Source organism: Macadamia integrifolia, chromosome 5, assembly GCF_013358625.1.
Source record: "Macadamia integrifolia cultivar HAES 741 chromosome 5, SCU_Mint_v3, whole genome shotgun sequence".
NCBI classification, from domain to species: Eukaryota; Viridiplantae; Streptophyta; class Magnoliopsida; order Proteales; family Proteaceae; genus Macadamia; species Macadamia integrifolia.
In genome coordinates this window covers 45,764,625-45,785,082 of record NC_056561.1, presented here as the reverse complement: position 1 = coordinate 45,785,082, position 20,458 = coordinate 45,764,625, and the positions used below count along the sequence as shown (strand labels likewise).

General features: G+C 36.8%; 1 protein-coding gene across 1 annotated transcript; it reads left to right on the top strand.

The window, feature by feature from the left end:
* The first annotated feature begins 6,615 nt into the window (after positions 1-6,615).
* Positions 6,616-11,120, top strand: LOC122078332 (lecithin-cholesterol acyltransferase-like 1). Its single transcript, XM_042644272.1, has 2 exons — positions 6,616-7,166; positions 10,077-11,120. Exons 1-2 carry the CDS (start codon positions 6,787-6,789, stop codon positions 10,987-10,989), a joined length of 1,293 nt encoding a protein of 430 aa, XP_042500206.1. The 5' UTR covers positions 6,616-6,786; the 3' UTR covers positions 10,990-11,120.
* The last annotated feature ends 9,338 nt before the right edge of the window (positions 11,121-20,458 follow it).

Sequence of the window (20,458 nt, the reverse complement as noted above, 5' to 3'; positions counted from 1 at the left end):
TTATATTGCTCTTAAAATAATTCAAAAAATAAAGGAGTGTATACTTTCCCAGCTTGTTTCATAACAATTGACATTGAGCACATGAGTCCTAGAATCTTGTTTCTTGATTCAAATTTCTCTTTTAACTCATTAGCATGCTTATTATTTAAAACCCTCTCAAAGTACTTAAAATATTGCACAATATCCAAACTTACATTCAAATAATCTTGCCAATCACTATTCAAACTTTCACTAAGATGTGTACTCTAAATGCCTAATGTTAATGTGTTTTCATGTAGCAATTCACCCATTTATATTTATGCTTGTTTATCCGTTGTAATCATGAATTATTCTCAACTTCATATTCATTAAGCAGTTTCAACCATTCATCCTCGAATTGAAGTTAAGACTTGTATTGAAATATACATTTTTTTTTTAAAACTCTTTAAGAAAACATGAGCCACCTTTTATCATGTTATCCAAAAGCTTAATGCCATTTTGCATTAGGTGCCGGGTACACAACCCATGCCTCTCTTGTAATGCTCGTGCCATAGTGGCATCTTGATTCTTGAAGGTGGTAATAAGTTATTTTATCACTATGTGCTTTAGCAAATGTCTCAAATATCTATTTGAAAGATTCAATCATCTCATCATATAAAAGTGTTACCCCAAATACAGTGCATCTTCTGTGATGATTAAACCCAGCGAATATTCCAAATGGTTGTACTATTTGTTTGTGCAAAATATAGTATTAAAACTAATTACATCTCCAAATTGTGCATAGTCAATTTTTATTTTCGGTTCAACCCAAAATATATTGGTTATTTGCTCTTCATTATCCAGTTATATTGCATATGTAAAAGAAGGATTATACCTACTTTGGGTAACAAAATATTTTAACAAACTACTTGCTTCATCATAAAATAAGGCACGCCTTCTTTTAGTACGGAGATAATTCCTAACATCAAGAATCATATAAGAAAGGTTCTCTCCCCAACCAGCCTACCTACCTATGTACTTAAATGTGGATTTAGGTCTGATCCCCGAGTCATCTGCAAAATCAATTTTATTTTTTATGTATATTTGACATATTCCTCTGGGAATACATCATATGAGAAATAACTGAAAAGATGAAGAACGTGATAATGGCCTTCAAATATATGTTCAGTTGTGCCTGACATCCTATTCTTGTCTCAGCTCGTGGATTATTAGTATCAAGAAAAATTTACATCCACCTCCCCTCGCGTTTGCTTTTATTACGTTCTCCCCCCTCGGAGTTTCATTTATTATATTTAAATCCATCCAACCTAACACCATGAGTGAGGTGTTAATTTTTTAAATGGAAAAAACTTTTATACGCGTACTATATTTTGAACTAAAACATCCTAAATTTGAAGACCATTTTTCCCTTTACATCTTCAACCCTAAAATCCCTAAATCTCCAAATACTATTCTTCCATGTCCGCTGTCAAACATTCTCCCATCTTCACTATCCAAATTGGCTCCCAACCCAACATTTTCCCTAACAACCATTCTCTTGCTCATCAAGCCCTCATCTAGAACAGAGCCATCTTTGCCGATCTCCCACGTGCGTTAAATCAATCTGCCACTGCTTGCAAGCCAAGAGCCATAAGCACTTCTCCTTATGGCCCATACTGGCGGCTTCTCTGCCAAAACCTCACCTATGAGATCCTCCACCCTTCTCGGCTGAAGAGGTATTAATTCAGCTATCTTTGGTTTTTCAACATTGACCTCAATCCATGTTTGATTTTAGGTCTTATATCCACCCCCCCCTTCATAGTCAAACATTTGATGAAACAACAGAATGAGGTAAATCAATCCATGAGTGTGGCCTTTTCTGCTTCAAAAAGCCTCACCATTCTTCTTGGATCAGTTATTAATCCTGCAATAGACCAAAGAAGTTCTTTGGATGATTATCAATAATATCCAAAACTACTATGAATCTCCTTCCAACCACTCATCATAGTAGCCCCCTCTTCAATAAGCATGAACTAAGCATTGTAGAACAACAACCTAGTCCTACGCCAAAGATACAGTTACTCTCCAAAAAAAAAAAAAAAAGAAGAAGCAAAATCTAAGATATGGCAATCCTTGTTTTCTCTATAAACATTACAATAAGATCTAGAAGGACCTGGGTTATCCAATGCTAATCCATCAAATCTGAGTTTGATTTCCTTCAGTGCTCCGAACCCTGGAGAAGGTCTCAAATCCAGGGGAATCTTGTAGCCAATGAAAGTGAAAATTACCCAAAATTCCTAAAATTACCAAAGTATTCTTAACATGTAGGATCTAGGCTTGGATCTGAAACTGGCCAAGAGAAACACCTTTGCCGGAATATTCTCTCCTCTTTACCTTCGCTGGACATTAAAGAAAAGCATTTGGAGATTTAGGGATTTTATGGTTGAAGATGTAAAGGGTAAAATGGTCTTTAGATTAGAATGTTTTAGTTTAAAATATAATAAGGGTATAAAAGTCTTTTCTATTTCAAAAACTAACACCTCACTCACGGTGTTAGGTTGGGTGGGTTTAAATGTAATAAATGAAACTCAAGGGGGAGGACGTAATAAAGGCAAACGCGAGGGGAGGTGGATTTAAATTTCCCTAGTGTCAATGTTTCGCTTGTCTTTATCAAACAACCACTTTTAGAACATACAAATCTCGGTAAAGTTATGGTTGTCTTGTCTTTCTTACTCCTATTAACAAATCCTCTCCTAATACTAAACCCCATATCTGATATAGAAATCATGAGACTCTGCCTCTGAATTAAACATCCCAATTCGAGGTCTACACTCAAGATCTCCACCATGGTCATCCTCAAGGAATAAACTAGCATTCTCTATGATTCAATGATTTGATGTACTTTACTAACCAATAACATCTACAATGAAGCAATCGTATGATAAAGATCTCTCTTTTATTTTATAGAGACAAAAATCCTACATCCATAACTCTTCAAAAGCAATATAACAGAGAACAAAGTATGTCCTACCAACTTCCCACATAGTAGTCATAATTTATAATGATGCAAGCAAGGCTGCCAAACCTAAAATTATGAAGTAGTGTAGCAACTATATTCATGAAGCAATGAAGAATTCAACTATATTCAGATTCAGCAATAGCAGTCAACAGTTAAAATATCTTCTTATGCATGGACAATTCATTCATATATGTTTGTCATTTCCCCAACTACCTTGCAACCAAACAAACAAAAAATTCCATTGTAGTCTTCAAAGACTATAAAAGCTAATCCAAATTCTGGAGCCATCAAAGCATTAGATAGAATAGATGACTATGCCAGAAACCCATTTTATATAATCATATGATTGTGCCAAATTCCCATTTTAATAAGTATCATATAGAAAATATTTTTCCTCTAAGCAAGACCCAATGTTAATCATGTAACAATTTAAGGGAGGATCTTAGGATAATCTATACCACACAAACATCTAAGAATTTTAGATACAAATTGAAGACAGAAAGCAACAGCTGAAAATAAAAGAAAAAATAAATAAATCATTCCATTCAGCATATGTGATAGGAGATAAGACTGAATCCTAAAAATATAAAGATATAAGCTTCAGTCAGTTAGCATGTAAGCTGCATTGGTAAAAAAAATCACCTTAAATGCCAAAAATAGGATTCTCTTGTTTAAGAGATTATCTCATTCAAAGATAAAAGCTTCAGTCAATTAGCATGTAAGTTGCATTGGTAAAAAAAGTCATCTTAGATACCAAAAAATAGGTTTCCCCTATTTTAGAGATTATCTCATTCAAAGATATAAGCTTTAGCCAATTAGCATGTAAGTTGCATTGGTAAAAAGAATCATCTTAGATGCTAGAAAATAGGTTTTCCCTGTTTCATAGATTATCTCATTCATCTATTTATTCATTGAAGGAATAGACAAAGGTATTCTAAATAAGAATGTAGGTTTTACCTCAAAGAGAAGAATGTCCAGAAGCCGGCGAGCCTTCGATCGAAAATCTAGGTCAAATCAATTTAGCAACTTCAAAAATTGGAGAAATCAGAGTGGAGCTTCAGTGCTTTGAGAGAGAGAGAGAGAGAGAGAGGTGAGGATCCGATCGCAAGAGATGGAACCATACAAGAGCAATCGGTATCTATCCTTCAGTGATTTGAAGACTGAAGAGTGAAAGAAGAGATGAATACACCTAAGAAAGAGGAGTGTATTCAACGATATGAAAATTGGAGATTTAATGTCTTTGAAAATGGATCGGGTTTTACCTGAGAGGCCCACCTTGGGATAGCAGCCAAACTACTGAAATCCTATCTTTGAATCTAGACTGGCACGTCATTAGGGACATGTGTCCAAATCTTGTAATAGAACTGCACCTAATTGCATTCAGAGAATTGGAGAGGATAACCATCCAAAAAAAAAAAAAAAGAGCAAGTATAAATTGAAGTGAATGATAGACCACCCTCACTTTTAGAAAGCCCAAATGCCTTGGGTGTGACCTTTCAAACCCCTGAGGTAGTGGTGATGACATGGCAACTGCCTAGACACCCTCACTTTTATAAAGCCCAGATGCATTGGGTGCTACCTTTCAAATCCCCGAGGTAGAGGTGATGACATGGCAACTGCCTAAAAGACACAATGCCTCTATAATTAATGAACTTTGATAACAGCACAACGCTAAAGGAACAAGCTCTGCCGTAAACTCTGGATTACTTGGACAACTAAACTCAGAAGCCCAAGGGCTCGGCCATACAAGCCAAACAAGGCCGAGGAGAATGGACCAAGCCAAGCCTATTAAAGCACATATTCTAAAGCCCAAGGGCTTTGTCATATGAACCAAACAAGGCAGAGCATAATAGGTTGAGCCAAGCCTATTTATGCACATGCTCTAAAGCCCAGGGGCTCGGTCGTACGGGCCAAACAAGGCAGAGCAGAATGGGCCAAACCAAGTCTATTAAGACATATGATCTAAGCCTAACGCCAAGCAGAATGGACCGAGCCAAGCCTATTAAGGCACGTGCTCTAAAGCCTTGGGGCTTGGCTATACAAGCCAAACAAGGATGAGCGGAATAGGCCAAGCCAAGCCTATTAAGGCACGTGCTCTAGAGCCCAGGGGCTCAGCCACCTGAGTAAAAGCAAGGGGCTGAGCTAACCCAATCTGAGGCCAAACAAAAAAAATTGAAAATTTTACTCTCTGAGTCCAGATGACCTAAGTTCACAAAAGACCTGGAGGACTAGAGGGCTTCTAATATGTATAAAAATGACCTGCCAATGAGTGATCGACACATGGCACGAAAAACCCTCCCCAAAAGGAAACTGAAGAAACTGAAAGGAAACAAATCACTCAAGATTTTGAGATCATACAAAGATCTTGCCTCCCTCTTTGGCAGACTCCTATCTAGACTCAACTCTCCACGATCTGGTAACCGACCTCCACAAGGAACCCATCTCTAGGCAAGACTCTACTCTACCCTATGCTATAAAGAGTGGGGTAGAGTCCAAGGTAACTCATTCCACAACTCGCTAGCTACTATTGCTCTCGTTTATATTCTTCATTTTTGCACGGATCTGACTAAAACATCAGAGAGTCCCCTCTTGGGGTATGCTCCGAGCCTCTCTTGTGTGTTCTCACTGTGCAGGTTCTTGGGATAGATTTCGGCGACATCACCCATGAAAAGTGCCAAAGTTTATCATAAAGTGAGTACTGAGATCTAAAAGAGAGCTAAAAAAAATTGACTAATTAATTCTTGAACCAGAGCTAATTGACAAAAGTTGGTTCAACTAATTGAGTTTGAACCAATGTTTTTAATAACTAGCCAAGTATCAATCCTTCTAGTCTATTGATTGTCGGTTTGACAATAAAAATAAAAGGATGCTTTTGGTTATTGGTGAAATGAGAACTTATAACTTTTTTTTTTTATTGCTCCTTGTCTTATTCCCAAAATTACTTAAGGTAAGGGTAAAAAATGATTTCAAAATAAGTTGAAAGTGACTTGTCATTATTATTGGGCGAAGGGATAGGCAAACTGGTAAGCAACATGGACATAGGAGGGGGATTGGGGGACAAGGGCAGGCAGAGGTCTTCTCACTAGCAAGAGAGAGAGGCAAACACAAGCTAGGCACAATGCTAGTGTGCCCAACCTTTTTCCTTTATTATTATTAAAAGTTGGTATTGTCTTGCACATTTTTTTGAATACATATAAAATGACAACTTTTATTATCATATAAAACATTATGTTATACTAAAGCCTTACAGGCTATGAACGCTAAGCAGTATGTTGTTAAATCGGATATGTGATGTAAGGACTTTTAGTTATTAATATTATGTTTCTTAGATTTAAAAAAAAAAAAAATATATATATATATATATAGATGCTATACTAAAACGGAAATAATTAAAATTATAAAGTGCAACACAATAATAGATATTCAGGACACCTGACAATAAGAATCAATGACTTAGATTTCATTATTCTAAATAAAAGAAGGATATAAGATGACAATTCTAAATTATATTATATAAATCAGGGTTGGGTTGGGTTTTGGCCTCAACTTAGGCCTGGCCCAACCGTGATCCGAAGTCAGTGTTTTTCAATCCCAATCCACCCTCAGGATCATAAATCTTACCCAGACATTATTCGGATTCAGGGTGAGTTTAGGTCAATACACCCCCAGTGAAGACACTGGCTTGGAGTCTTTGGACCATCCAAGCCCAAAGCCCACAACCCATAAGTTATCCCAGGGAAAGTTGGAAACCTATCACCAATATCATCAATTGGTGGACTCGAAGGGAGGAGGAAGATCAAGGAAATAAAATGGAAGGAACGGTAATGGTGGTTGCTACGATGGCTTGGATCATGTTGTCTTCTTGTAGTTGTAGTAAGCTTCACCCAATAATTTTGGTGCCCGGGAGTGGAGGAAACCAACTAGAAGCAAGGTTAACCGACGCTTACAAGCCCACGAGCTTGGTCTGCAACCGTTGGTTCCCGATCGTTCCAAAAGAAGAAGGGGCCTGGTTTAGACTCTGGTTCGATCCTTCCGTCCTCGTTGCTCCATTCACCAAATGCTTCGCTCATCGTATGACTCTCTATTACGATCTCCACAAGGATGACTACTTTAATTGTCCCGGTGTTGAAACCAGAGTCCCTGATTTCGGCTCCACTCGTTCGCTGCTCTATCTCGATCCCAAACTCAAGTATTCTCTCTCTCTCTCTCTCTCTCTCTAACTCTGTTTTCTGTTTAAAATTGTGAGAATTTGTTCAAAATTTTCTTTATCATTTTTATTTGTTGTGAAATATTTCTCTCTTGAATCTCTTTAAAATGCGAACCTAGAAAAATCCCAAGACGAAGATCGAAGTTGCATAAACTCTCTTTCTCTTACACACACAGATAAGAGAAGACTCCTAAGAATGGTTTGTATGTTGCCACGTGAGCTCTTTTTTTTTTTTTTTTTCTGCTGAGAGAAGGGATTTGTTTTTTCTTTTTTGGGCTGCTGCTGAAGAGAGGTGTCTCTACTCTCTACTCTCTACTCTTAGAATACGAGGATTTATATAACAAGGGGAATGGGTTCCGGAAAAGGCAGCTGGGCTTCTGCATCATGTAGGGACTAATAGTAATGTATGTGAAAGCATCAATATCGGTGGGATTTTCACTCTTCATAAATACATGGTTATGTCGTCAAGTCCAAATTGTCTATAGTGAGGGATGAGTTGTAATGAACATCCAAAGATTGGGAGGGCCCAGCTATGCAACTCAGCCGTTGGATGCTCATTGCTCCTAACCGCCTCAGCTTAGGAAATTTTGTTGCTATTTCGCCGTCCCATGTGTCTTGCTGCAGGGGTCACATTGTCTTTCATGTATTTTTTTTTTTTTTTTTCCTCATAAAAAATTATGTTAAAGTTCTTTGTCTGGTAGCATGGCCCCTCCACCATCACAAGCCAAGCACACAATAAAGTGGGCATTTTTGCCTCTCATGAGGTCATTTTGCCCCCTTGTATTTGGGCGCTGGCTCTTGACAAACTCCTTTCTTTTTCTTAAAAAAATGAGGATTAGCTGCTACGTGAACCGCACAAATTTGTGGATAGAAAGTTACTCATGCCAATACGCCATTGCTTGAATTCACTATGGCATTGTGTAATATTAAGTCATTTTTTGGACTACCCATTTTGGGCTAAAGTTTTACCTAGGAAATGTGTATGGTCCTGCATCTTGCACATGGACCTTCACTGAACAAATGAAGTTTTGTTTTTCCTACTTGCTTACCAGTTATTTCTGTAGGGCATTAATTTCCTAGCCAAACTAGACCTAACTAATAATTAACTAGTAATCAGAGATTTGTGTGCTTACATGCTGCTGGTGTCCATCAAACTCAATTTAAGGTGTTTAAATAAAATTTAATTTGTATTTTTTTTTAAATAAGCAATGGACTGGAAAACGTAGACCTTAAATTGTTCGTAACTAGAGATAAAAAGAGATATTCTATTTATAATTTTTTTCACATTATATATTTTAGGAATATGATTTCAAATTTCGAAAGTAGAAATATAGTATTTATATTGTGGCTGTATCGAATTAGATCATTGAGAGTCTTGTCTGTATTGATGTCAATTGTATGTGAGCTTTTAGTGTACAAAATGTTGATGTATATATTTGTTAAAAAAAAAAATGTTGATGTATCCATCTGTATATATCAATTATAGGATTCACAATGTTTATTCGTGAATAGAAGAGATGTTAAACATGAAATTCACTTTCAAAATATGGTGAATATATTGAGAGAGATATTTATCTGTGATTGGAGAAAATTTCAAGTTTGATAGTAGATTTGTAAATAATTTGTAAAAATAATTAAAATTATTTTTTATATTTTAAAAGTGTTATATAAATTTCATGTGTCTAATCAATGGTCGAAACTCTCTGACTCAGATATTTCAACAGACTAGGTTTTTTATAGTAGCTTATTCCATGATCGCAAGCCTATTATATGATAGTTTCAAATAAGGAGACTAAAATACAATTAATTATATCACTTAAAGGATTAATTAGTTATATCCAACCTAAGTAAGATTGAGTTACTCATTAGTAAATAATTCTATTTAGGTGGTTGAGTCTGACTCATATAAGGCAACCTTGGTAGGATCACTAATAGGATCTCATCGCTTGACTTGTAGACTGCTACAAGGATACTGGGTCGCATAATGTATAAAATAGCAGTCGACTGCCCCTACACATCTTGAATCTTCTCTTCCTCTATTGATTATGAGTCAGGGTTTTTAAACCTTACAAGAGCATAGATGGATCATTTGCTATTGTTCTTCTTGTTCAATCATTTATTCAAGGGATACTTATGTCTTCTTTGTGTGTTTCTTAAGTGATGCATTCCATTGGAGGTACTGCATTTATGGTACCAACTGCTAACCCTAAAGCCTTCTTGTGTATTCTTCGAAAACCATGATGTGTATGAGGATTGATCTGTGATTGAAATTTTGAATTGAGATCATCTATGCCAACACCAACTCCTTCAAGGACTATACTAGTAAGAGAATTTTTTTTCTTCTAATGTTTGTTGTTCATGGTTGTTGAGATATATTACAATATCAGTCATGTGATGGGAGCTTATGGGCTAGCCTATCTCATTTAGTTGGGATAAAGGATAAAGGTGCATAATTGTTCTGTACAGAAAATTTGATTTTTTTCTTTTTTTTTTAACCATGCCCCCCAAAACTGCCCTACCATTAAAGGGTTAGGCTCATGCGTGACTTCAGCCTACATGGCCCAAAAATGTGAGGCATCCTTATCTTACCCTTGCCCCAAGACTGCACCATTAATAAACATCTCTGACTATAACTTTTACCCATTTGTGGTAAAGAGGGGTGGCTTGATCCTTTTTATTTATGGGTAAAAGAACCCTGGTCATGCGGCCTTTGCATCAGGGTTGGGGTCAATGAGGAGATATATTGACATCTACAAGGGTAGGGGCATCATTTCGCTCCCTCTGTGTCTTGACCCAGGGACCACATGTCAGGGAGGATTCTTGTCCTATTTATTTATGTTACTTTAGATGCTCATGGACTCATGGTTCTTGCTCCATTTCTAATTTCCGTAGGCACATCACAAACTACATGGCAGACTTGGTGGACTCTCTAGAACAAGAAGGCTACAAGGAAGGTGAAACACTCTTTGGAGCACCATACGACTTCAGATACGGTCTAGCAGCGGCTGGTCACCCATCTTCTGTAGGTTCCAAATTCCTAGAAGACCTTAAGGGACTAATAGAGATGGCAAGCACATCCAATGGAGGAAGGCCAGTGATAATCCTTTCCCACAGCTTAGGTGGCCTCTTCGTCCTCCACTTTCTCAATAGAAATAACTTATCTTGGCGTCACAAGTACATTAAGCACTTCATCTCCTTATCAGCTCCTTGGGCTGGTACTGTCCAAGAGATGCTTACCTTTGCTTCTGGTTACTCCTTAGGTGTCCCTTTGGTTGATCCATTGCTTGTAAGAGAAGAGCAAAGGAGTTCAGAAAGCAACCTGTGGCTATTACCCTCTCCTAAACTATTCCCTCCTAACAAACCTCTTGTAATTACAGAAAACAGAAACTATTCTGCCTATGACATTCCACATTTTCTTGAGGACATAGGGTTTCCCCAAGGTGTACAGCCTTATAGAACAAGAATTTTTCCATTAATAGGTAACTTTACTGCACCAGAGGTCCCTGTGACTTGCATATTTGGGAGTGAGGTCAAGACACCTGAGACTTTGTTCTATGGGAGAGATGGAGGGTTTGATGAACAACCTGAGGTTCTGTATGGAGATGGAGATGGGACTGTGAACTTGATGAGCTTGTTAGCACTTGAATCAGAGTGGGCTGGGATGGCATCCAAACAGCCTCTTAAGGTGATAAGAATTCCTCAGGTCTCTCATACATCTATTCTAAAGGACAGTGTTTCTATGGCGGAAATAGTAAGAGAAATTTCTATGATAAATTCAGTCCAAGTTCTGAGATCAGTTTCTTAGGAAAGTTAAATATAAATTAGTGGTTTTCATTCTTCAGTTGTTGTATAAGCACATGTGCAATTACTAACATTGGACATTTTTTTTTTTTATGAGAATGAAAAGGTGCATTAAATAAAACCAGAATAGATATCTACATCCATAACAAAGAGGGAGATTTGTTATGCATAGTTTGGTAAGTAAACGATTTAAAGGAGCCGTTGGTAGGCCTGAGCCAAAAAATTGTGTTGGGAATGATTTAATAGACATCCAAAGAACAAGGGACGATGCTCCAAGGCCATGATTTGTTGGAATTTAAGTTTCAGCTATGGTCAAATTGGTCTTTTCAAAATGGTTTTTTGAAAATCCAAAGTAGTCTTTTTGAAATTCAGTTTTCCCCCTCAAAAGTGTCTTTTCTACTTTTACTATTTTGTCTTTAGCACTTGTGGAGTTGTGTATGAGCTAAAAACAACTCACAAAAGTTTAGTTCTACATTGCTTAGGGATGAAAGAAAACTTGGATATATATATATATATATATATATATAGAGAGAGAGAGAGAGAGAGAGAGAGAGAGAAGAATGTTTGTTAAGGGTGCAAGGCACTCTCTCTTGTCATGTGTGTGTGGGGGTTTCTGGGGTGCTTTTGGATAACGCGAGAGTTGAATCGGGCCATGGCCGAGGTTGGGGTCAGATACAGGTGTGGGTGTGGATAGTTCAAAGAACTTACTTTTTACATGTTGAAAGTTTCACACCCTCACACGTTTTTGTCCCAAGGGACACCATTGATACATGTACCTATATGAACACCCAACTACCAATGTACATACTTGTTTGTACATTCACCTGTATGTATCAATATATGAATACATATATAGAGTTACACCTGTATACGTATGGGTACCTGTACATGTATACCCATTCATTCCATATATACAGAACACTATATTTTGGGTACTGTATAAAAATACATATTGTGAGAGTTTTTTATTTCTCTGTTCTCTGCAAATGCTTATGTTCTCTGTTTTCTTTCTGGTATCGGTTTTTTGTGAATTTTTCTAAGTATTACCTTCGGACATACCTATTGGAATCGATTATTGGAAGTGCACCTTAGTTGATTTGGGAGTTGTTTCATCTTGGAGGTGAGAACGTACAGTCAACCCGATTGCATACAAATATACAGGGCGTTCAAATACCTTAAGGAGAGTATACATACTATACGACTCAACTCTACTTAAGTGGGACGATTTCTACTACTGTTTCAGAGGATCAATTGAACAAGTAAGTCATCTTTTACTTGTATTTATATTTCCATTAATATAATAGTTTGTCAAAGTCTTATACCTTTGCCTGGTTATTCTTTTTCTTACAATCTTAAGGTATGTGAACCTAGGTATAAGGCTATGGCAAATGATACGAATTCTGATACACCTAATGCAAATGCTGAAATTAATAGAAGTGGTGCCAAACCAACTTTGCCTATCAATACTGATGTACCAATTCCTCCTATCATTTTTGCTCTACCATTACTACCTACTAATCTCTCAATACCCATTAATGTTAGGCCTACAGTTGGATCACTTCAACCTGTCATGGAGAAGATGAGGATCGTTTCTGAATTTGAAAAAATTGATCAATTCAACGGCCAAAATTTCAAAAGATGGAAGCAAATGCATTTGTTCGTTTTATCTCAAATTGGGATTGCTTTTGCATTGACTGAACCCAAGCCGTTACAAAGTGAGGATTATGAACTTGAAGCAAAAAGACTTGCTTGGGTGGAGGCTGATTTTCAATGTAAGAATCAGATTTTGAATGCACTTTCACTTAAGTTATATAATGTTTATAATTCTTTTGAAAGTGCATACATGATATGGGATGCTCTGTCCAAAGAAGTACACTCTTAAAGATGCAGGGAGTAGTGAGTATGCGGTGTCCAACTTTCTGAATTTTTTTATGTCTGATGGAGAGGACATCTTCTCCCAGATTGACAAATTTCAAGTAGTTGTTGAGAGGCTAGCAAAGGAGAATATAATTTTGTTGGACGCATTTGTCACTGTTTCATTAATTGAAAAACTCCCTTCTTCTTGGAACCCATTTAAGTTAACCATGAAGCACAAGAGAAAGGAGTGGACCTTTGAATAAGTTGTAGTCTGGATCAAAATAAAAGAAAACAATTGTGCAAAAGACAAGGCTATTGAGACTCCCAAACTCAATAAAAATTTAGTTGAAACAGGGAAGCAAGGAAGCTCTAAGAAGGGTCTTCATGTTAAGAAGGACAAATCTTTCAAGAAAACGAAAGGTAATTGCTTCCTTTGTAGAAAACCAGGTCATTTCAAGAAGGATTGGAAGAGCAAAAAGAAAGGGCCTGAAAAGACTAAGATCAATCTCATTGAAAGTGAGATTTTTACTGTAATGATAATAGAGGTTAATATGATTGAAAAACCAACGGATTGGGTACTTGGTACTAGTGCTACAAGGCACATCAGTGGAGATCAAAGTTCCTTTTTTAAGTACTCTGTTATAAAAACTGATGATAAGGTCTTCATAGAAAATTTCCAATCTTCAAGTGTGGTTGGAAAAGGTCAAGTGACAATAAAACTTACTTCTAGAAAGAAATTTGTTTTGGAAAATGTACTCCATATTCTGGATATAAGGAGAAATCCGATTTTAGGGCCACTTCTAAACAAGGCCGGGTTGAAGTTGTCTTTTGAGTTGAATAAAGTTGTATTATTGAAAAATGATGTATTTGTAGGCAAAGGCTATTTGAGTGATGGTTTTTTTGTATTAAGTGTATCTGAAATTATTAATGAGCTTTTCTATTTACTTTATTGACTTTTATGATTTATGGCATGGTAGATTAGGACATTGTAGTGCTCCTTCCATTTCTAAAATGTGCGAATTAGGATTGCTTAAAAATAAAGTTAAGCTTTCTCTAGACAAGTGTCTCACTTGTATAGAAGCTAAGTTTACCAAAAAACCTCAAAAATCTGTTGTTAGGCAAAGTGGTTTACTAAACTTAATACACAGTGATTTAAGTGATTTTAAGTCATATGAATCAAGGGGTGGTAAAAAATATATTGTGACTTTTATAGATGATTACTCAAGATTCACCATGTTGTATTTACTTAATTCAAAAGATGAAGCAGGAAATGTTTTCATATCATACAAAACTGAAGTTGAAAATCAACTTGGAAAGAAAATTAAAAGACTTAGGACTGATAGAGGTTTAGAATATTTTAGCATAAATGAATTTTGTGAAAATCATGGTATAATTCATGAAATTACAATCCCTTATCAACCTGAATAAAATGATATAACTGAAAAGAAAAACCAAACATTAAAAGAGATGATGAATTCTATGTTAATTAGTTCGGGTTTACCATTTGATATGTGGGGTGAAGCAATTCTATCTGCTTGATTTTAAATAGCCCCACAAGAAGATCGGTAAACTACCATTTGAAATATGGTATGGTAGAAAACCTAGTGTAAATCATTTAAAAGTATAGGGTTATTTATCAAAAGTGGCAATTACTGGACCAAAGAAAAGAAAACTAGGGCCTAAGAATTTTTGATTATGTGTTTATTGGATATGCAAAGCATAGTTCTGCATATCGTTGTATGGTTCTTAAAACTATAGATGATGTGTGTGAAGAAAATGATATTGTAGAATCCAGGGATGTTGCATTTTTTGAGAATATTTTTACTTTTAAGTTCAGCTTACAATTAAATAAAGAAAATGTTTATGACTTAAGTATAGGAAAAGATTTAAGTTTAAGAGAAGAAATGTCAAAAGGAAGTGATCCTACATCTAATGAAAATGAAGCAAGTCAACTAAAGAGAAGTAAGAGACAAAAGAAGTCTACCTACTCAGAAGATGATTGGCTTTTCTATCTTACAGACAAGGATCCTCTTACATATAAAGAGGCAATAACATCTTAAGATGCAGTATTCTGGAAGGAAGCTATAAAAAGTGAAATAGATTTCATTTTATCCAATTATACTTGGGAACTAGTTGATTTGTCAACATAGTCTAAAGTGTTAGACAGCAAGTAGATATTTCGAAAGAAATTGAAAACGGATGGATCACTTGATAAGTTTATGGCTAGACTTTTTGTCAAAGGTTTTAGACAAAAGAAAAATATAGATTATTTTGACACTTTTGCTCCAGTTGCTAGAATTACTACAATATAAAGTAATGATAGCAATGACTTCTATCTATAATTTGGTAATGCACCAAATGGACATGAAGACAACATTTTTAAATGGTGACTTAGAAGAAGAAATATACATTAAATAACCTGAAGGGTATACAATATCTGAAAAAGAACAAAAGGTTTGTAAACTAGTAAAATCACTATATAGACTGAAACAAGCACCAAAACAATGATATGCTAAACTTGATATGGTACTAATATCAAATGATTTTGTTGTAAATGATGCTGAAAGATGTTTACATAATAAATTTTATCAAGGTAAAGGTGTATTTATACTTCTTTATGTGAATGACATATTAATCATGGGTACAAATTTGGACATTGTTATGCAAATGAAAAATCTATTGATGTCTAATTTTGATATAAAAGATTTGGGTGAGGCTAATGTTATTCTTGGCATCAAGATAATCAGGAAAGAAAGAAAGATAATCTTATCTCAAGCACATTATGTGGAAAATATGCTTAAAAAGTATAACTAGTATGACTAACCAAAAATAAAGACACCTTTAGAGGTGGGATGCCATTTATAAAGTATTGGAGTGAACCAATAAATCAAAAGAAATATTCACAAGTTATTGGTTCTGTTTCATATTTGATGAATTGTACCAGGCCTGATATAGCATTAGCAGTTGAAAAGTTAAGTCAACATACTCATAATCCAAGTAAAGAGCATTGACATGCCCTAGACAGACTAATGAGATATCTAAAGGGTACTATAAATTATAGCCTTCATTACAGCGGTAATCTTACTGTTTTGCAAGGCTATTGTGATGCTAATTGGATATCAGATACAAATGAATTCTTAGCAACTAGTGGATACGTGTTCATACTAGGTGGTGGAGTGGTTTCATGAAAATCAATTAAACAATCTTGTGGTACAGGATACACCATGGAAGTGAAATTTATCGCTTTAGAAAAGGCTGGAACTGAAGCCGAGTGGCTCCGAAATCTAGTGACAGATTTTTCATTGTGGTCAAAATCGGTGCCTTCTATTTCACTTCATTGTGATAGTTAGGCAACTATAGCTAAAGCAAAAAAAACAAAGTATACAATGGAAAAAAGAGATATATTCGTCTTAGACATAATCTAGTAAGACAGTATATAAATGAAGGGATAATAGCTATAGACTTTGTGAAATTAGAAAGCAATTTAGCCGATATGTTCACAAAAGCAATGCCTACTAAGGTTATACATGATTCATGTAAAGGAATGAGCTTAAGGTATGTGTCATAGGTCATCTGATGGACACCCAACCTATGTGAAGAGGTTAAATCCTAAATTAGGTTCAAAGGGTACAAACGAAGTCACTGGATGACCTGCTTAGTACTACTATTCAATTGTTCATTTTGGTTAGATAGTAAAGTAGTACCACTACAAAGAAAAGATGATGGGTTACAAATTCTTAATTAAGCCAAATCTCACGAATTGTGGGGGCGTGTTAACTGTGGTGCACACTATGGGCTGACCTAAGTGGTGTAGGAGGTGTGGCCATCAACCGATGAGAATTTTAAAGGTGAATTCTCTAAACATCCATGAGACCAACATAAGGGATAAGGCGGTAAAAATGTCCAATATTGTCATGTTAAAGGTTGTCACGAATATCGATTGGTAGGATATGGGTGGTGACCTAATCGGCTACACAGATGAGGAAAGGTTCAAGAAGTCTGACTTCACCCGTACTCTGTAGCGTAGTTTATTAGACCTAGTGTAGGTTTATGTCTTGAAGACACCTGCAACATGTGCCCTACTATATTTAATATACTCAGTTATTCTGTTTTTGATTTTGTCGATATTTTGAAACTTGTGGGGGAATTGTTGGAATTTAAGTTTTAAACTGTGGTCAACTTGGTCTTTTCACAATGGTTTTCTTGAAATCCAAAGTAGTTTTTATGAAATTCAACTTCGCCCCTCAAAAGTGTCTCTTCTACTTTTACTATTTTGTCTTTAGCACTTGTGGAGTTGTGTATGACCTAAAGAGAACTCACAAAAGTTTAGTCCCATATTTCTTAGGGATGAAAGAAAACTAGGATATATATATATATATATGAATGTTTGTTAAGGGTGCAAGCCCTTTGGAGATGCACTCTCTCATGTCATGTGTGTATGGGGGTTCCTGGGGTGCTTTTGAATCACACGCAAGCTGGGCTGGGCCGTGGTCGGAGCCGAGGTTGGGGTCGAGTACGAGTACGGGTGTGGGTGTGGGTGTGGGTTTTTCAAAGAACCTACTTTTTACATGTTGAAAGTTTCGTACCCTTATACGTTTTTGTCCCAAGGGACACTATTGATACATGTACCTGTATGAACACCCAACTACCAATGTACATACTTGTTTGTACATTCACCTGTACATATCAGTGTATGGATATGTTATCCCTTACATACATAGAGTCACACCTGTATATGTATGGGTATCTATACGGGTATATCCATTCATATGCATAGGCTTACATTCCATATATACTAAACATTATATTATGGGTACTGTATGAAAATACATACTGTGAGAGTTTTTTATTTCTCTGTTCTCTGCAAGTGCTTCTTGTTTCTTTTTTCTTTCTGGTATTGGTTTCCTGTGAGTTTTTCTGAGTATTACCTTTGGACATACCTATTGGAATCGATTATTGGAAGTGCACCTTAGTCGATTTGAGAGTTGTTTCATCTTGGAGGTGAGAACGTATGGTCAACCCGGTTGCATACAAATATACGGGGCGTTCAAATACCTTAAAGATAGTATACATACTATACGACTGAACTCTACTTAATTGGGACAATTTCTACTACTATTTCAGAGGATCAATTGAACAAGTAAGTCATCTTTTACTTGTATTTATATTTCCATTAATATAATAGCTTGTCAAAGTCTTATACCTATTGCCTGGTTATTCTTTTACTTACACGATTTGGTACTTTTCTCCAAAATAAGCTATTCCATCTCCTCCGAATCACTCTACACTTCCATCATCTGTCACCCATTATCTTGAGTTACCTTTAATCCATATAAAAAACTCCTTGTGACCGTTTCAATAATTTTCTTATCATAATAGTAGTCAATGATACGTAATTTTCAAGAGTAATAATGCCATAGGCCCAATGGAGATGTTTTTACATGAATTGTGTATTCTAGTAGAAATCAAGATAGGTGAATCAGAATGGGCTAGGTTCAAAATCACAAGTCCCAGTTTGGGAGCATGTTCCAAGATGGGAACCTGTTGCATACCAAGTAGGATCCATTGGTTGGCAGGTTTGACAATTGAGTAGGGGTTAGTTCAAAATGTTTGAAATTGTAATATAAATTTTGTGATTCTAGATAAAATAACATAAAATCATAAATGAGATAAAGAAGAATCACCATTGGATATTGTTTTCGGTTATCCTTGTAGAAATGGCATTAAAAATTTAACAATACTTTATATGGAAAAAAATCAAAAATTTTTATAATTAAAAAGTAAAAATGTTGCCAATAAATTTATTTATTTTTCTGATGATCATAAGGAATATGTATTCAAATCCTATCCACAAGTGAGGGTTTTGTGTCATTCTCTTTCTTCTTTTTTGTGTCTGTCTCACTCCTGATCAAGGTTTGAGAACTCGATAAGGGGAAGGGTTTTGGTCAAGGCTGATATCGATCTAATACCCATTCAAATCGCCTAGGAATGGATAGAAATACTTTCAATTAAATAACTATTTTTCTTTTTACTATTTGTTACTGCCAAGAATCTGTGGAAGGTTGAGCGTCAATCCTACACAAGCACAGAAGGCAGAGGCCCAGAGATGGCTCCTAATTAGTCTTCAGATGCACAAGTTAGAGACTCGTGTAATAGTGTTTTACAGAGCAAAGGCGTGAATGTGTTTGCTTACCTTGTTTTGTCTTCTGGGTTTCCTCGTATAGGGTTCTCCCTTTCAGAGTCCTACTAGGAAACGTATTTCTACTCTTAGCGGACTTAGGGAAATTTTGGAGGACTTTATCCTTCATGTTTCCCTTCCTCCAGAGGGAATACTCCCTTCTTAGGTATTATCTTCCTTCTAGGTAAATAAAGTCCTAGTATGCCTCTGCTACCTAAAGAGGACTCTAGTTTCCTTGCGATCCCGATATTCCAAGTTCATGGTTATACGTCGTGTCCTGGATATTAACTCCAAAGATCCCCTCTAGTTGGGTGCCACGTGTCCATGCCTTACCGGGCGTCTAATTGGAGCGTATTAGAAGCCCCCTTACTCCCTCTGAGAAGTTCTTCCAGAGAGAGTAACAGCGCGCTTGTGTCTTCTCTCTTTTCTTTTTTTTTTTTTCTTTTTTTATCCTTTGGCCTTCTTCTTTCAGCTTTGTTCAGAACTCTTCGGTCAGGTCAGCTTGGCCTTGGCCTGAGCCCCCAATTGAGGGAGGACGCATCAGTCAGGTCTGCTCGCCTTGGCTTGAGCTCCCAACCGAAGGGGAGGAATTGAAGGTCATACTCCACTTGTCTTGGGAATCCAACTGATGATGTGTCTGGGTCATTAATGACCTTCGGTAGTCGGACCGTCGCTCCTTTGCTTACAAAAAGGGTGGTTTCTCCTCATTTTGGCATCCTACCTTCCTATCAAAGCCTTCGTTCTTCAGTTTTCTTTCTCTTCCCTTCATCTTTGGTTTAAGATTCATTTTGGCTTTGTCCTCTAAGAGGATTGTATCCGACCCTAGGGATAGTAGTCCAAGGAGTATTCGAGGGATGTCCTCGGACTCGACCTTTGACTCTTCTTCCTCATGGGACTCCACCCCTGTTGCCACCCCTCGGGGGTCCGAAGGTGGTTCAAACGATGGGGGTTTTAGAGAAGTAATCCTGGAGTCCCGAGCCCAGAACGATGATGCCCTAGCAATGGAGGCACGGAGCATTGTGTCCACCATTATCGAGGTAGAGCTCAGGGAGTTGAGGGCTTCTTATGGCATTTCGGAAGCCTTCGACCTTCGGGTCCCTAAGCCTATAGATAGGGCTAGTTATAGGAACCTTGGGGAGCTGTGTCTTTATAAGGAGGCTTTTAAGGTAGGCCTTCAGCTCCCTTTTCATCCCTTCTTCTATCAGGTGTTTTGGCACTATGGTATCTGTCCCGTCCAACTGACTCCAAACGGGTGGCGACAGGTCCTCAACTTCATTGTCTACTTTCTTTCAGATGTTGAGATACCTCACCCTTCCTCTCTTCATTAATTGCCTGTGCCTTGGTGCTAGTAAGGGAGACTCAGGCTGGTATTACTTCAGCCCTCAAAAGGACATCAGACTGTTGAATGGGTATCTATTGCCGATCCACGGTTGGAAGT

What these genes read in the sequence shown, in the direction of transcription:
- LOC122078332 (XM_042644272.1), top strand. Translation starts at nt 6,787, where the DNA reads ATGGAAGGAACGGTAATGGTGGTTGCTACGATGGCTTGGATCATGTTG. An exon ending in TATCTCGATCCCAAACTCAA is followed by an intron (nt 7,167 to 10,076) that starts GTATTCTCTCTC and finishes TAATTTCCGTAG; the next exon opens with GCACATCACAAACTACATGG.